Source organism: Rhinolophus sinicus, linkage group LG03, assembly GCF_036562045.2.
Source record: "Rhinolophus sinicus isolate RSC01 linkage group LG03, ASM3656204v1, whole genome shotgun sequence".
Lineage (NCBI taxonomy): Eukaryota > Metazoa > Chordata > Mammalia > Chiroptera > Rhinolophidae > Rhinolophus > Rhinolophus sinicus.
The window spans coordinates 83,244,335-83,262,926 of NC_133753.1; the positions used below are offsets into that span (position 1 = coordinate 83,244,335).

General features: G+C 39.1%; 1 protein-coding gene across 2 annotated transcripts in view; it reads right to left on the reverse strand.

Moving 5' to 3' along the window:
- Positions 1-445: 445 nt before the first annotated feature.
- SLC25A21 (solute carrier family 25 member 21) overlaps positions 446-18,592 on the reverse strand; it is a 448,904-nt gene continuing 430,757 nt past the window's right edge. For both annotated transcript variants that reach the window (XM_074328168.1, XM_019749157.2), the window contains 3 exons: positions 5,432-5,613; positions 4,448-4,500; positions 446-1,292 (listed from right to left, as the gene is read on the reverse strand). In XM_074328168.1, the coding sequence (XP_074184269.1) occupies positions 1,231-1,292; positions 4,448-4,500; positions 5,432-5,613 (297 nt within the window). In that variant the 3' untranslated portion in view covers positions 446-1,230. The remainder of the gene's footprint in view (positions 1,293-4,447; positions 4,501-5,431; positions 5,614-18,592) is intronic.

Sequence of the window (18,592 nt, forward strand, 5' to 3'; positions counted from 1 at the left end):
CATTTTTTTATTATTGGGGAATGTTGGGGAACAGTGTGTTTCTCCAGAGCCCATCAGCTCCAAGTCATTGTCCTTTAATCTAGTTGTGGAGGGCGCAACTCAGCTCCAAGTCCAGTCGCCGTTTTCAATTTTTAGTTGCAGGGGTGCAGCCCACCATCCCATGCGGGAATTGAACCAGCAACCTTGTTGTTGAGAGCTCTTGCTCTAACCAACTGAGCCATCCCGCCACCCCTCCAGGAGCTCAGCGGCGGTTCATTGTCTTCAATCTAGTTGTGGAGGGCACAGCTCACTGGCCCATGTGGGAATCGAACCGGCAACCCTGTTGTTCAGAGCTTGCGCTCTAACCAATTGAGCCAACCGGCGGCTCCTAAACATTCTTTTTAAGAGTGGCATAGGTAAAGCGTTCTGAACAAAGGTATTTGGAGGCAAATATAGACAGAACAGATGGGCCCAAGGAGTGGTTTTAATTTGTGATTTAACATGAACATATTTCAGCAACAAAACTTGTTCTCAAAGGGAACTATGTGAAGAAAAGTAGTTTATTATAATTTCATGTTTTCTTTTTGTCACAAAAGACTTCAAATATCATGATTTTAAAGTATGACCTGTTTTAACAGTGCAAAATATAAAGTAGATTTAGGAAAATATAGTTGAGATGTGTATTATTACTGAAGAAAACCAACAGGTTTATAGCTTAACATAAAAGTCAACATTTTTAAAAGGCCATTTAAGTGCACTTTAAAAATATTGTTTGTGACTTTTAAATATATATGGAAGAGTTTCGTTCCTTATAAAAACTGTTTAAATTTTGGCTTAAATTTTTTTAAAGCATTTCTTGACCTCTTGGAAAAAAATAATTATCAATGGATTTTCATTGTGAAGCAATGTAAGAAAATCATAGGTATAAAAATTTCCATTGCTTTTATGAAATATATCTGATTTCTATGCTATTTTTCTATATTTAGTACCTCATACCTCATTGCTTCATGTTATTTTTCTTCTCATAGTTTTATGGATATGGCCAAAACTACTGTCTCAAATTGTCTAGAGATAATTTTTGAAGTATCAAAATAGGTTTGGTTGCTGAACTGTTTTTCCCTTTATAATTGTATACAATTGTATAATCATAATTTATAATTGTATCAGCTTAGATGATTGATAGTCTCGCCTTCTCAAGATGCTGTATAGCAAATATCCATTATCTCAAGGGGAAAAACACTTCATAGGCGATCACCAGTTCTCCTGAAGCCATGAATAGCTATATTCATAAACCAGCAGCATCACTGCACCACCTAGAAAAGAAAGGAGCCGGCTTTTATTGCAAATCCTATGCAATAGTGTTGTCTTTCCCTCATGGTATTTGAATCCATGACATCCCACAGCGCCTATCAGGCAGGGACTAGTCAGAATCATCAGTTCTTGAGCTTCAATACATAGATATAAAACTACTGTGGAAAATTCTCAGGGCAAAATCAAGATCATGTTGAGTCTCCAAATACATTTTTTCCCCAGGAGTTTCTGTAACTTTCAACATTTTTCATTAGATTCTTTTTCAGGCACTTTTAAAAATTAAAAGTAAATAAATATAGACACTTAGTCATGTAAGGGCATGTGGCTTTCCTATGAACAGAAACCTTCAGATCGTTCATATGCAGGCAAAGGATTTACTTTTTTCAGCCCATAATTAGCATTGTGGTAGTTGCATTCAAGAAGAAAATCTCTAAGATGGTGCTTGATGAATGAGTCTGATTTTCTCTTACAGCTTTCAAACTGGATTGCAATGTGAAAAATAGCTTTTGAATATTTAAAAAATCTGTATGGCAAAACTAAGCTAGCTTTCAATCTTTTTTTGTTTTCATTCTTTTTGTCTGCCTAGGACATCTATGTATTGCACTTGAAAATTTGGTTGTGGAGGTTGGGTGTCATAAGACCATCATTTGTCTTGGAAGAGGGGAGTTATGTAACTGGCTGCAGAGAGGCTTGCCATGTAATATGTCAATAGGAATATGACACAGGAAAACAGGCACTGAGCCTGCTGAATACCTAGACATCAGGAGAGCTTTTTTGTATGTGGATGATTTTGTGTTCTATCTGATGTAGTAAATAGCACACATTCTACGTCCTTTCAGACAGTCTCTATCTATCCTTTCATGTCCGTGTGAAAAATATTACAAAATCAAAATGTGGACAAATATCCTCAGCACAACTTAGAGAAGACTTGGCTGTATGAATAGAAGATTGACTTCTGACAGAAAGAAATAGAGCTTGATTTTGATTTTAGTTATTTTGTATATACGGACATATGCTCTTTTTAAAAATCTATAGTCCACACATGTTTGTGTAACCTTATACCAAAGATAATTATCTGCCCGTGATTTTCATTTTTAACCCATGAAGATACTCTCTATTAGACCTCTCTCAGCTGCTGTAGCCCTCTTAGTGCTTTGGCAAACAAGGATGCACTACAGAGGTTGCTAACATGTATGTAACTGCTGTGTTTACTCTTATGAGCTGTTCACAGTGTAAGACAAGAACACAGAGAACTGGGCTAGGTTTCAGTCTAGTGATATTTGGAGTTTAAACCACAGACTTCAAGATTCTCCTTTCACTGCAGGTACCTACCAATAGCACATAGAGCTCCTAAGGCTGTTATAAAAATAAGATGAGATTCTTCTTCAGAATAAAGGATGAACATTCTAGGTTCACTTTTTTTTTTTTTTTTTTACTGTCTCTTTCTTTTTCTTTCTCCTTCTTCCTCTTCCTTCTCCTTCTCCTTCTCTGCCTTCTCCTCCTCATCGTCTTCCTCTTCCTCCACCTCCTTCTCCTTCTTCTTCTCTCTCTTTAAAAAAATCTAATCCTTAAATTGAAAGTGTCTCTCCCTTTCTTTCCTTTGAAGTTGCTAGGACTTGCATGTTTGGAATCAGAGTGGAGGCCAGGTCTTTGAATGAGATTTCCAGTTATTCACAGTGTTGTTTAGCCTGAATAGTATGTTCGCGACAACCCTTTTCATTGGATTTAACACCACAGCATCTCAGGACACCTCATGCAAAAACATTTAAAAAGCCAACCAAACATTTGCAAGCCTCTAACAAAACTTGGGGTCAGATTTTTAAAGAGTTTGGATTAAGGTTCCAGTCAATTACCATTTTAGTTCAACTTTCCAAGGTCACCACCCTTTTCAGGCCCACCCCCTCCTGAGAAAGCTGGGTTAGGGCCAGTCTTATGATTTTCTGTAATACTGGGTCTATTAGCAGGTATTTACTGTGTGGTGCAGGAAAAACACCACACACCTGCAGAGAGAGTTGCACAAAATCACCAATATTCTTATTATTGGGTTCGCTTTTACACATGGGCCAATCAATGACTAACAGAAGGCAGGCTGAAACTCAAATGTGAAGCAAAATCCATGTTTAAATGCCTAGAAAAGTTGGGATAGATGGATTGGGAATTGAGGAAGTGTTTTCTAAATACAAGAAAGTGTGAGCTGTTTACCAGGTTCAATGTACAGACTGTTGTTCTAAATCTCAGGTTGGTAGAAATGCTGGTTCATGGGTTGAGATCTGAAGATAAATGCACACGTGTGTGAGTGTGCTAGGGGAGGAGGACATTGGTGTTAAAAAGGAGGAATGGGAAAGGGAGAGAGGATGGGAGTAGGGGAGGGTTCTAGTGGAGATTACCAGCATGTCTAAGTAGGTGAGTGTGGCCTGGCAAAAATACGTGTGGTCTAGTGCATACTTCTGTACTTATTCACAAGGTTGCTTATAATCCAAGACTATTTGCCTAGGCGGCTGAGTCTGCAGCAGTTATTTTCTTATCTATTTACACAGAGGCAGCTGACTCTCCCTGTGGGAATGGAAGCCTGTTTTCTGTGGGCTGGCCTCCTGAGGTAAGGCCCCGAGCCAGGAGCCTCCACCACCATGCTGACAGAGGCCAAAAAGGTGAACGCCAGGCTGGCTGCTGCTTCACCACTCCCCAGACATGACTGTGAGGACAAGTGGCTCTTGCTATTCACAGAGGCCAGTTGTCCTCCTTTTCTCTTTTTGAAATGAAGCTGAGGCAGGAGCAAGGATGAACTAGAGCACCGGGAAAAGTTTTATTGGGGCTGGTCCCTCACACCCTGAAAATCGCCCCCTTTACCCAGAAGCCAGCGTGTGTATATCTGGGTGCTCTCTCTGGCTGCAACTGGCTGTGGATCCTTCCTATTGACTTAAGCTGGGCTTTGCTTCTATCAGCCTCCAGCAAGGCCATAAATAGCACCTTGTAAACAAAGGCAGAACGTTTTTAAGGAGCCTTCGGTATCTTGAATACTCATAGGCAACTTTATGTCCTCAAGGTTTCTGTCTTTCTCAGTGGGATAACTTTTATTGTGTTGCTGATAAACACAAATAAGAAAAAAAGACACCACAACAATAAAGAAGGAAGGATATAGTAATAAAAACAGCATTACCTGGTCCAAGCCTCATAATCTTGGGAAGCAGGCCTTTATACAAAGCCAAAATCCTATAAACAGAAGGAAAAGAGAAACATTCTTATTCTGAAAACACAGTGGAGTTGTACCTCAGCTTTACTGAGATGCTCACCCAGCACTCGTAAAAAAAAAAAAAAAATTATTTGAAATTATACACATCCTAAACCAGACAGTATCAGGCTGAATATTGTCTGTAACAACTTGGACAAGGGAAAAAAGTGGGTCAATTCATTGTTACCCAAACTATGCTGGTCTTGTCCAATCAGAAATATAACTTTCATCCGCATGATGGTTTTTGCTTTTAAGACAGGTCTTACTTTTGAGACAGTTGTGTTTATGGACAAAATGACTTTTGCAATTGAATTTAAATGACCACGAATTCAGTCTTCATGTAAGGAAATATCATGCAGTTTAAATAAAAAATAATAAGAAATTACTTATTTACTTGAGAGTAAGACCCTGGGTGAGGAGGGATGAAGAGACAAAAGTAAGACTTAAAAAAAAAAGACTGGTAGAAAAAGGCACATCTTTAAATTTTTAAAAGAAAGTTACTTTCACAGAACTCACGTTTAATTCTCCCAAGAGAATACAATTAGGTGACATTTTGATTAGATTTCCAATCAGAAGACAATGCTTCTCCAGCTCATGTGTTAATAGGGCATATTATATGCAATAGACTATTGCATTTATATGCAAACTGACAGGCAAAAAGTTCATGTTGGCATTCTAAGACAAACACGCAGCATATTGGATGGTGGTGGTTCACGGTTCCTGATGGTGCAGGAACGTTTTGCCAACATTTTATCATTATGTTATCCCTCCAAGTTTGTCATCTATTCCCTAGAGTTTCTCAGACACACAACCCAATTTAGGAGGGCTCACGGGTTCTCATCAAATTGGAAGTACAATAGGATTTTAACAATACTTGAGTCTTGGTCATTCATTAAAATAAGACTGTGTTACCCTTCTTCCTGATAGACTGTTGCCATTGTTTTAAAACAGGTTCTGTACTTGATCTCTCCAGGAACTGGCTGAGGCCCTTGAATCCTACTTTTGGCAACATCAAAAGGGATGTTAATGACTGAGGCTATTGTGCCCGAGAGAAGACCGATCCCAAATTTTCTCACAAACTCCAAGGTTGGATCCTAAAAGAAAAGAAGAATAAAATAACAGAGAGGGAAGCGGAAGCCCCTAAATCAGTTAAACACTATAAAGCAATATGTATTTAGGCAGAGCATTGCACTCCACGGCACCCTCCTGTTATTCCAGCAGAACACATTAGGATTTCCTAGGCTGGAACTTGTTTTCTTGACAATCCCATTGGCTATGTTTTTACACATGGTCTAAATTGCTGAAGTACACATTTCCTCACACAGGATTTATAAACACAGTTCATAAAGAAAGACTGGTATGGCATATGGGGATGATTTGTATAATTGGGCTTCACAATGTACTTAGTATTACTGTATCAAAACAGGAGAAATCCAAGCACACTATTAGCTAATTGGCCAGAATATTTTACAAATGACAGCAACTTCCACCATGAAGCCTACTAAAATGCTCATTTGTGTGTGGACCCCCAAATGTTAAATTAAATCAAGGCTACTCTCGGTCTGCTGCTATTCCCCTCCAGGTTTTTTGCATTTATTTTCACGTGTAGCTGATCCACTGTACTGAGAAGTGCTAGCTTCCTGTTATTAACAAACCAACTTGGGGAGGCCGCAAAACAGCCTGTGACATTCTGTGCATTATAAACAGTAGTAAGTCCCCGGACTAATTGGCTAAAGAATTTACAGCCCATTGTTCCTGAATCGTATTCTTCCTTCATGGCAAAGGAAGAAAAGGAGAGAGAGAGAGAGACAGAGACAGAGAGAGAGAGAGAGAGAGAGAGAGAGAGAGAGAGAGAGAGAGAGAGAGAGACAGACAGAGAGGGAGAGAGAGAGAGAGAGAGAGAGAGAGAGAGAGAGAGAGAGAGAGAGAGAAGGAAATATTTCTTTCCATTTAAATTTAGTTTCTTCACATCGGTCTGATTTGATTTTCCACCCCTCCCTGCTCTGCTTGCTGACATCAAAGTATTTAATTAGGTCTTATGTGGGAGTCACTTTCCTTCAGCCTATTTTTGTGCCCAGTGAGCTCACATTATGCTTTGTTATAATGAATTTGCTTGGAAGTTCTCATTATGTTTTCAACCTCAGTCCTTGCCCTGAAGAAAGGTCATCTCACATAACATAAGCTGCTGGTGGAGAACCCCCGACCCCCCATCCTTCCCCTGCCCTCTCTTTTGGTCAGTATATCAGCAGTATCTTCACAGAGGCACAATTCAGGGTTGTGCCATGATACTATTTTATCCGGCAGGAGAACTAAAGTGGAGAAACACACTCTGCTTAATTAAAAAAATAAAATCAGGTCTGAGCATTGTATGCTTCAAGCGTCTATGGAAGAAAACTTCTGGAAAGTCTGAAAGTCTCAGCTGAACCAAGAGCCAGATACCACCACAGAAACTTCTACATGGCTAAATATAAAAAGTGAGAGGTTTGGTAATAATTCTTGGATCCAGGCCATACAGGTGCCGGGTAGGTTTAAAGGGATTTAAAAACCAACAGGGTGTTTCAACAGGAAAAACAATGCAGTGGTTGCAGTGTGAATGAGGTGTGTTTAAATAATTCCCCCTCCCCCTATTTTTCTCTTTTACAAGGAGAGAAAAATTCCTTTATGTTACCCTTCTCCATTATGGCACAGAAGCAGAACTGGACTCGGGAGGATGGCAGATTCAAGACCAGCTCTGGTAGTCTGACCTTGTAAGAATCAGCGAATCAAACAGAAACCAGTGCATACAAGGGACGTTTTTAAACACCTGCCTTACCTTTGTACTATATAATTTTTCTGAGAAATAAAAATAATAATAGCAGTAAAAGTGCTATGAGTGTCGTACAAGCCTGGCAGAAAATGGGTAGATTACTGTGAAGCCTGTTTCCTAAAAGCTGAAAGCACCTTGTAATAAGACTCTCTCATGGTATCCGTGTGACACAGCCAAGCTCTCTGTTTCAATTGAGAACAAGAGTGAAAAGGACGTTTGTATGCACATTGTCCTTCTGGGAATTTCAGGGGACCTTGTCAGACATGCAGCCTCTCCTATCTCCTGATGTTTGCTGAGGATTAGAGTTGAAGATGGAAGGTGAACTAATACACTAAGTGAAGGTCATTGTGCTTGTTGGAGACCAAAACCTAAGGTCTTTAAGCCATCCTACTGTTCACTGACACAAGCGTGTGTTGAACCTGTGTTTTGCATACACTTCCCAGCACAATAGCAAGGTCATACAGTAGTTCCCAAGTCTGGCCGTGCATTAGAATCATCTGGGAGTTTTACAAAATATGGATGCCTGGGTCCCTTGACTTCCCAGATCAAAATCTCCTGGAAAAGTGCCCGAAAATTGTTTTAAAAGACGTTCAGGAGTTCTGAAGTTGCTAGGCTGAGAACCCATGTCTGGGAATCAGTGATTTTGATATTCTGTGCAGGCAAAGCAGATGGACAGTTGCTCTCCATCTGGGCAATCTAGGCAGGAGAAAAATCTTCTTGGGATGGCTAAGAGGTATCCCTCACCACCTGGCCTCTGAGCTTCTAGCGTCTCTCCCTCGGAGACCATGATCTGCTTCGTGCAGCGCCCCGGCCTGGGAGGGTCCTCTCAGCTTGCCTTTGCTTTATTTGCTACATGTCCTCAACCATCCTCAGATGAATGCAACCTCTCAAATGCCTCTTCCCTTCATCCCCCCCCCCCCCCCCCTTGCTACTCTACTTCTCTGGCTTTGGTTTGGATTCCTATTACCTCCATGAGGTCTTGCTTTCTTTTTGCCCTCTACTGTCTATTCTTCACAGTGGAACCAGGGTCCTCTTTTTATATACTAGATCTGCTTCTAGTATCTCTCTTCTCAAAGGCACTCAATCCTCCCCCACTGCATGGAAAGAAAGGCCAATGCTCCTCACTTGGCCTTTGGTTTCTTTCCCACAATATGCTTCCAACTATCTTTCTAGCCTCAAGTTTTACACCTCTACTGCCAAAACAAATACTATGTTCACACTGGTTAAATTATGCAAATGTATACCAAACACTGTTCTAACTCCATGCCTTTCTGCAAACTATTCCTACAGCCGAAAATATCCATCTCCACCATATTCACCTACAGCAGTCCTACTCCTCCTTTTGAGTCCAGCTTAAATCTCACACTGCCAAGAGGCCTTCATGGATCCTTGTCAAAACTGATTTCTCCCTCTCCTGAATTCCTGAAACACTGTCTTTATTTTTCCTGTATCTATCTTCCCTGTTGGACTGTGAGTCGGCACAACATAGGAGCAGATGTTATTCCTTTTTGTGTCAGCTCTTGTGTAGTGTACACAGTAGGTACTCAATAAATGTCTGTTGATTGGCCTATCAACGTACCTGTTTATCTTCGTAGAAATAATGAGAATCAAGCTTAATCTTTAATCACTATTTCTCAAGACTCAGTGTCTTTTCAACTGGAAATGAACCCCTACCAGAACTGTACATTTCCGTCTTTCTGTCAGGAGACATTAACAGGGTGACATGACAAAGCATTGGACATTTGCAAAGTGGACTATTTCAGGACAAATGAATTGAGACTCTCAGGCCACAGAGCCAGGCCTGGGCTTGTTGGTGGTCTCCGTTACTCAGTGACTCACAGAGAGAACCATGATATAACAGCCTATAACCAGATTTTAGCAAGAGAATGCAATGGGCACAGAGTAAGGTCTTGAAATATTACTTTTAGGGCTCTCCTTTCTTACGCTTCCTGATCTTTCTCCTGGTAGGAAAAGGCATCCACTTGCTTCAAGAAGGAGGATTGTTGGGAGAAGTTCCAAGATGGTAGATTGGGGGGAAAAAAAAAAGAATGAGGATTGTTGTAGTAGGACTACAAAGAGAGAAAAAGATAATATTTAGTGTTTTTGGTTTTCAAATTAGACTCTTCCATGTATTACATCAATTAATCTTCACAATCTTTGAAGTAAGAACTATTATATTATTATTCCTACTTTACAAATGAGTTAACCAAAAGGTTAAGTATAAGAAGAGAATTTTTGTTACATTCCAGTGAACTCAAGACTTTGCCTTAAGGCATAGTTTTTCTACTAATCTTTCCAACGGTCAGTATGTAGGCAAGTGGAGGAGATGTCCAAGAACCTCCTGAAATTATAAGCAATGCCTGTGTGTATGTGTATACAGGCTTTTCTGGAGAGAGCGTCTACAGATTTCATCAGGCTCATAAAAACTTAAAAACAACTTCATGAAACCATTTCCCCTACCAATACATTTATAAAGTAACAAAAGGGCAGTGCAGGGTTGAAAACATTGGGGCTGAACATAGGAAGCTCTCATTTTCATGGTGTTATATCAGGCAATTCACCTTAATGAAAAGATTTCTGCCTACGTTCCTGTTCTGGAGTCAGGCTCCCTCCCATACTTCAACCATATGTATGAACTCGTTGGTTTTCAAAGTGTGGTCCCTGAACCACCATCATCAGTATCATTTGGGAACTTATTAGAAATGAAATTTGCGGTTCTAGCCCAGGCCTACTGAATCTAAAACTCTGGGGATAATGCCCAACAATCTGTTCAAATAGTCCTCCAAATTACTCTGATGGGTGCTAAAGTCTGAGAACCACTGCTTAACTGAAGCTTGTGGTTCATTTCTTTGGATTCTTGGGCTGGATAAGCGATGCTCTCAGAGGCTCTGGATGTTCTGGGAATCATTTTAAAGCTTTGTTTGGTGGAAGCAAGGCTTTGCTTCATGAAGGCTGTAGAACTAAAGGCAATACTGTGAACTCTGTTCAACCTCTCTATCCCCAGCTCAGTCCAAACCAAGAATGAACATCTGTGAGGTTGTTGGGTCTCAGTGATACTTGTCACAGTCCGAATGGGTCATTCTGTACTTACTGGCTATAGGTAAATCACTCCATAATAACAAATCACAGTAAAGTTAATAGCAAAAATAAATAGAAGCAATAAAATATTATACATGTATATTTGTATTATTTTTCAGAACTTTCATTATGAGAAATAATGGTACTATCAGTAATACTTATTACAAGATACCATGTTATATGCAAAAATGCACACACAGCATATATAATGTAAGAATTAGGTATCTAACACCACTGTAAAGATAAGGACATGAGACTTAAAGAGTTAAATCAAGTACCCAAGATCATACTAGTTATAAGTTGTGGAGCCTGGATTTGAACTCAGGTCCCAACCATATGCTCTTAATTATTATGTCATATTGCTTTTCATCCATCATTTATTTGCTGTGTATTCATTCAAAAATACTTATTGGATGTCTATATACGCCTGGTCCTACACTGGGTGCTAGAGTTGAGTGTGAGGGTGAATGGTCCAGAATGGGGGTGAAAGTGAGCGTATAATCAAGTATCATAGTACAGTGTGATGAGTACTAAAGTGGCAGAGTAGAGAAAGGGCAGGGGGAAACTCACAGCAGGGAGAAGAAAATTAATCCTGGGCTTTCATTTTTAATGTCCTGTGAGAAAGTACCTAGCTTCTGCCTCTTAAAAACTTAGTCACTTGTTGGGTGTTTAGGAAGTCAACAGAAGACATCTCATTATTACAAGTCACCATGCATTAGCTGAATGGCTAGCCCTCTGGTTTAGGAATCATATTATCTGGAATGTCATTTTGCCTTTTCCATTAGTTTATTTTAAAAACTGGAAACGATGATGATGATAATGAAAGACAATCACTATGTGCCAGGCCCTGTGTTAAACACTTTCTATATGTTTAAGCCTCACAACATCCCTGAGCAGATGAGGTAACTGAGACTTACAGAAATTTCCTATCTTCAAGGGGATATAATTTTGAATTAGTCAAAAGAGAGCCAAGATTCTCTTATTTAGAAGTAAAGAAGCCCAAATATTGAGGAGCCCTGAGACTGTCAAGCATCGACCAGTAGAATTAGAGACATATGCTTGCCTCTAAGAACTGTACTCTAATTCAACATCCAAAGAGATCACCTCTAAATCCATGGGAAGACTTAAGTGGTAGAAGATAAAATTGTAGAATCACAACATTAGAAGTGAACTCAGAATGTCACCTAACCCAAGGAGTGACATCAGCAAGATGGCAGAGTAGGAAGCCTTGGACTCTCCTTCCTCCCACAAACACACTGATTCAGCAACAATTCATGGATAACTTCTCTGTGTGAGAAATCTAAAAGTTAGCTGCAAGTCTCCTGTATCCTGGATGAACATGAAACTAGACTCACGGAAGCTGGTAGTGAGATTCAGGTCATCCTTCCACCAGAGACCCTGCCCCCAGCATAGTGCCATACAATCAGGAAGACTTCCTAGCTTCAAGCTTCACCTAAGGGAGGGAAGAAATTAGTTTGCATGTCTAGCAACCCAACTTTTCTGAGGAGACTCCCCAAAGGATTGGCTTCTGTCTTGCCAGGCTTGGAACTCTGATGGGTCCAGCACAGTTAAGCTACCTGGGAAAAATGGAGATGAGGACATGGGCTGATAGATGCCATAGATCCTCCCCTCTGTTCAACTTCAACCCAGAATAAGCAGATGAAAAAATCCCAGCTCTCTGCTTCTCCTTTGGGAGGCAAAGAGTTGAGATATGTATTCAACATCCCAACCTCTCTGGGCTCCCCAAATAACTGTCATATTTCTTTTCTATCTTGGAGTTCTGATGGGTCCAGTGCAGTCTAGCACCTGGAGGAGAGTTGAGATGGAGGTTTAGATTGGTAGACATCATAGTTCTCCCCTTGCTCAGCACAGAGTGAGCAGACAAAAACAACAGCTACTTGCTTCTCCCTGGGGAGGGAAAGGGTTGGTACAGGCCCCCAGAATCCTTATCAGATTGAATTGTGGGGGTCTTCTCTTGTTTGAAGCCAGTCCATAAGGACTGGGAAAGGTGTCTATCTTGTCTAATGTACAGACACCAACACAGAGAGTCAAAAAAGACCAGGAATAACCAAGTCAATCCTGAGAAGAATAAAGCTGGAGGTATCATACTTCCTGATTTCAAAATATATTACAAAGCTACAGTAATCAAAACAGTATGGTACTAGCATAAAGACAGACAAAGAGACCATTGCAACAGAATAGTAAGCCCAGAAATAAATCCAAGCATATATGGTCCACTAATGTTCAACAAGGACACCAAGAATACACAATGGTGAAAGGATAGTCTTCAACAAATGGTGCTAGAAAAACTGAATATCCATATGCAAATGAATGAAATTGAGCCCTTATATTACCCACAAAACAACTGAAAATGGATTAAAAACTAAAATGTCAGACCAGAAACCATAAAACTCATAGAAGGAAACATATGGGAAAAGCTTCATGACATTGGTCTTGGCAATAATTTGATGGATATGACACCAAAAGCACAGTACACAAAAATAAAAATAGACAAATGCAATGATATCAAACTAAAAACCTTGTGAACAGCAAAGGAAAGAAAAGAATAAAAAGGCAACCTATGGAATGGGAGAAAGTACTTGTATAACATATACCTGATAAGGCGTTGATATGTAAAATACATAAGGAACTCCTACAACTCAATACCAAGAAAATTAATAGCATGATTAAAAAAATGTGCAAACAACTTGAATAGACATTTCTACAAAGAAGACATACAAATGACCAACAGGAATATGAAAAAATGCTCAATTTACACCTGGTAAATATAAATCAAAACCACAATGAGATATCATATCTCTTAGGTTGGCTATTATAAAAAAACAAAAGACAATTGTTGGCAAGGATATAGATAAATTTGAAACCTTTATACTGTTGGTGGAATGGAAAATGGTGCAGCCTGTATGGAAAACAGTATAGAGGTTCCTCAAAAATTAAAAATAGAATTATTATATGATCTAGCAATTCCACTTCTGGGTATTTATCAAAAAGAATTGAAATCAGGATCTCGAAATGATATTAGCAACTCCTATGTTCATTGAAGCATTATTGACTGTATCCAAGATGAGAAAACAATATAAGCGTCCATTGACAGAATGGATAAAGAAAATGTGATATATACATATACAATGGAATAGTATTCACCTTTAAAAAGAAAATTCTGCAATATGTGACAACATGGATGAACTTTGAGAATACTATGCTTAAGGGGACTAAGATAGTCACAGAAAGACAAATGCTGCATGATTCCACTTATATGGGGTATCTACAGTAGTCAGATTCATAGAATAAAAAAGTGGAATGGTGGTTGCCAGGGGCTTGGGGGAGGGGGAAATGGGGAGTTACTAATCAGTGGGCATAAAGTTTAATCTAAGCAAGACGAATAAACTCTAGTGATCTGCTGTACAACATTGTACCAATCGTCAACAATAACATATACTCAAAAATTGTTTAGGGAAGATCTCCTGGTAAGTGTTTTTACCATGATAAAAAAAAATTTGAAAATTGATGGAAAAAAACAATGTCACCTAGCCTAAGTAAAATATTTAGGATGGATCACACCTTAATTATGTAAATGGATGTTAATGTTGATGAAAAATCTGTTCTGTTATTAAAAATTTCCAGCTTACTTCCATAATATGCTCCAACTGTCATCAATCAGGGAACTTTCTTTGTTCCTAACCCACATTCCTCACGCATACGCCTAAATTATTTTATTCCAATTTTCTGCTCAATTGCAAGGGCAATCAACTGTCACCATTCTTGATGTAATTCATCATGATTTTAAAACCGTTATTAAAATAACCCTTTCTTCCTCATGCTTAGAAAATACTGTTCTTTTTAAATATTTATTTATAAGTAATATGTATTATTTCCTCCTCTACAGATGACTTTTATTCTTTTCCGCTAAACATTTTCCAATTTTTTTGCATAAAATGTGGGACTTATAACTAAACGGGCTGAGTAGCCTGAAATGTTAATGAACATTACACGCATTGACCTGCTTTTATGATAGCGATTCAAAATCCAGTATTTACAGTTTTAAAAAATTAATTCTCCTGCAAACATTTTAAGGCCGATGTTAACATTCCTTTTCATAAATGAGAAAACTGAGACAGAATGAGGGTATAACTTGCCAAAAAGACACAGCTAATAAGTATTAGAAATGAGAATTAACACCAAGTCTCTTACTAGACCTCTCTGGCTGTTTCCAACACATTGTGATTTTTGTGTGAGTGCAGAGCTGAAGAAACATATTTGCCAGCCCCTCTTGAGGACAGTGGGTTTCCCTGACAGGACATTTTATTTATAGACTCGCTATAGCTTAACAAGAGATACTACTAGTAAGTGATCTTAAAACACTGGCAGCCATGATGTTCCACAACCTCTAAAAATTCACCCAAAGGCACTGTTATCACAGATGGCATCATATGACTTAACTAACAATCTACACATTGCATGTTTGTAACTAATTTAACCATCTAATCCAAATTACATAGCCAACAACTAAAAACAACACCAGTAATCTAAGGCCATGGCTCTTAAGGAGTTAATATGCAGAGAGGCAAAACATCTTGAGCAGGAAAAGCATACGCCCCTCTTTTTACCTTCCCTTGGCATAGGCTTTGATGCCTTGCCTAGTGACTGGCCAGCTGGCTGCTAGCTAGATAAACAGAGAACCTTCGCCCATTTCACAGGCTTTTGTGATTAGGGTCTGGCGTCTTCAAGAAGACATTCCACACAGAGACACGCCAGAAGGAGGGGGTTAAGGAAGATGGGGAAGTTGGATTTATTAGCTAGTGAGGACTAGGGGTGTGAGGGAGAATGGCCAGGAAGTCCGAAGCTGCTCCCTACAAGGCAAGGTTGAGTAGAGATGCAGAGATGGGCTTTTAATCTAAGGGAGAGCAGCATGAATCTATAGTTTAAAGTCTCATTTTGTCAGCCCAAATCACATTTCCTTTGCTCCCTGCAATGCCCTCACCCTAAATTCCTCCAGGTACCCTACCAAATCTGTGATCTTCCTGATTTTAGCTTTGAGTAATTTTAACAGAGTTCGTTATGACCTAACTTGAAGTCAGTAGATCCTGGTTCCTCAGACAACCTTAAAATGAATATGTGGAGAGAAATGTTCTGCGTTCAGGACTGGATTTGCATTTAATATTGCTTGTCAAAAATTGTTAAAATAGGTATGCCATTTGAAGAACTAAAATTATTGTTTAGAAATGGCTGAAAGAGATTGCCATAAAATGCTTTGGGTAAGAAAATTAAAGACAACCTGGTGGTCCTACGAGAAGTCATATTTTCAGGTATCACAAAGCATTTCTTTGCAGAACTCCTTCATTCTGCTCCTTCCTCCTCTAGTGGGTGAGTAAATTGTTTGATGACGAGAATGTCATGACCGTAACGGTGATTCAAAAAGAATCAAACATTTTAATAAATCTATTACTTATTAGTAATTAGATTATATGCAAATGTGGTCAAAACCAATTTTAAAAGGCTCTATCCAAGTTATTTCCATAATATTACAAATGGTCAGTTTGTGCTTACAGAACACATCAACTCTGTACTTAAATTCATTCTATCCTCTTTGTAGAACATCACCACCAATAGTTGAAGGGGTGGTTGTGATGCAGTCCTTCATTTCCTCAACACTGTAAGCAAGAGGTGATACAAACATGAAGTTTGTGATGACTCCCCACATGAAGAAACGGAAGAAAACCCACTCTAGCCATACATTTTTGAAAGTTTCATTTCCTTTTGAATAATACTTGATTTCAGAAAAGCACTTGAAAAAGTCTTCCATGTTATCCTGATTAATACTGAATTAATAAAACACTGAAAGGAGAACCTTCATCTGCCTAAACAAAATGGTTCTTCTGTGAAAGATGTGTCCATATGACAGCCTGAAGAGGGCCCGGATGAACCTGGGTAAAGATGTGGAAAGTCTGCCCATTGGATCTGCTGATGACACAGTCTAGGAGGGGAGGCTAGAATGATAGATGAGGGATTCAACATCAACTGAAAATTATCATCACAGGCTCTCGCACTGGACTGAACCCACAGAATTTCATTTAATCATAATGAATACAAACTGCACAAGTTCAAGATGAGGGAATCTTGACTTGACTGCAGTTCATGTAATCTGGGATTTTAATTGACCATAAACATTTATACATGCCAACATCTTGATGTAAAAGCAACATCCATTCTACCCTCCTCCAAGTCCCTGACAAATCCCCCAAGAATTCATCTCTGTACAATCTTTGGCTGCATTAAGAAATACGTGTGTTCAGATCACAGGAAGGGTTGATCCTAGTGTACTCTGAATTAATCAACTCACAACTGTAGTATGGTGTTTTGTTCTGACACTGATATTGACAAATCTGATGCATTTATAATGGGAGAGACAGACCACACAGAGGACCAGAAACCGTGTCATTTGAAGAGTGGGGTGAGGAACTGTGAATATATCCTGAAGAATGAAAGACTCAAAGGCTCACGTATTCATACACTTAATGAAGTATAATACAATGCTTAAGGGCATGGGCTCTGGCATCAGAGTTCATCTTTGGGTTCAATCTTTGACAGGATTTAGTGGAGAGAGTCACCAAACTGACGCTCTTTGTGAGGACTCCTTCAAAGCCTCTTAAAGGGCTGTGCCATGTCATACTCATCTTTGTATGTATACTGGGCCTGACACATCGTAGGTGTTTAATAAATGCTTTACCTCTCCTTTATTAAGACATACTATCCAAAGAACCAAGAAGCAATCATAAAAAAGGTGCATATAAACATTGGTTAAGCACCTGGTAGCAACAGCAAGGCAAATACTGGCCACTCATCATTGCCTGTCCCACAGTTGGCAATGATCATCATGAAAATGATATGGAGTTGAAATCTAGTTTCCTCCTGGTAACTGAACAAGCAGACAGCTTGAGTGAGTATGAACTGCCTTTTTTTTTTTTTCAAGAAGAAATTTGCATTTTAGGTATTGTGAGTTTTAGTGGGTCCAAATCAACCAGGAGTAGAGTTAGCTCCCAGCGTATACCTTTCATTTACTTTAATCTTGGCATGCTTTCTCTCTTTTTTCATGAACTTTGACAAAAGCATTTTTTCCCCTGATGTCATGGTGTCATGCTGTTTTGTCCCCCAATGAAAATACCTGGTATTGAAACTTAATTAAAAAAATACATTCGTTTCCGCTTTACAGCTATCAGAAGAATCTATTACAGTGTTTGTTTTCTCTTCATGTGAGATAATTTGGGGGAAATGCTAGCTCCTCACTCCACAGAAGGTCACTAACTGCAATGAGATGGTTTAATTGATAAGCATTCTTTAAGGAATGTAGAGTATTCCCAAGATCCTATCCTTGCAGGGCTCTGGGCTTTGGAATGAAATCAAAGTCTTGTTAAAAGCTCAGCATCTAAATGTAGCCATTCAGAAAATAGCCATGAAAATTCCTTCCCCCACCCCCTAAGCTAACTGTTCTTTAAAGTGTTGTGAAATGTAAAATAATTTTAAAGGTCTTACCCACTTAGTTCGAATTATAAAATATTTCAAAATAGGTTAGGGTTGAAGCATAACAGTTATTGCTTGATTTTTTCATACATACACATACACACACACATCTCTCTGTCTCTCTCAATACATATGTCAAAAATATATACATGCACAGTATAAGCGCATGGTGGAAAGTTCGCAAACTAAATTGTCTGACCTTTGTGTGTGTGTGTGCGTGTGTGTGTGTGTGGGTACACACACACACATTTACCTTCTGAGAGTCAATTATATCATGGAGTATTATCATACAAAATACAGGAAAGTATTAATATATTTCCTTGGGAACCCAGTAGGATTTTTTTGTTTTGGTGTGCTTTATCTATTTATTGCCTCAATAAAGGCACTGACCCCAAGGAAAACTAACAAACCAGGTTCCCCAAATAAAATTCCAATAGTTGAAAAGTCAGGGCAAAGACACACCGAGATGCTTTGATATGGAAATAGGCCGATGATCAAGAAGTCTTTGAACCAAGTTTACTTCATGAGATTCTACTTCTAGACTTCTATAAATGAAACTTTCCCATGCCCATGTAGTTCCACTTATGTAATATGTTTATTCAACAGGACCTTTCAGTTAAATCATTAAAGGGGAGTCAACTGCCTTACTA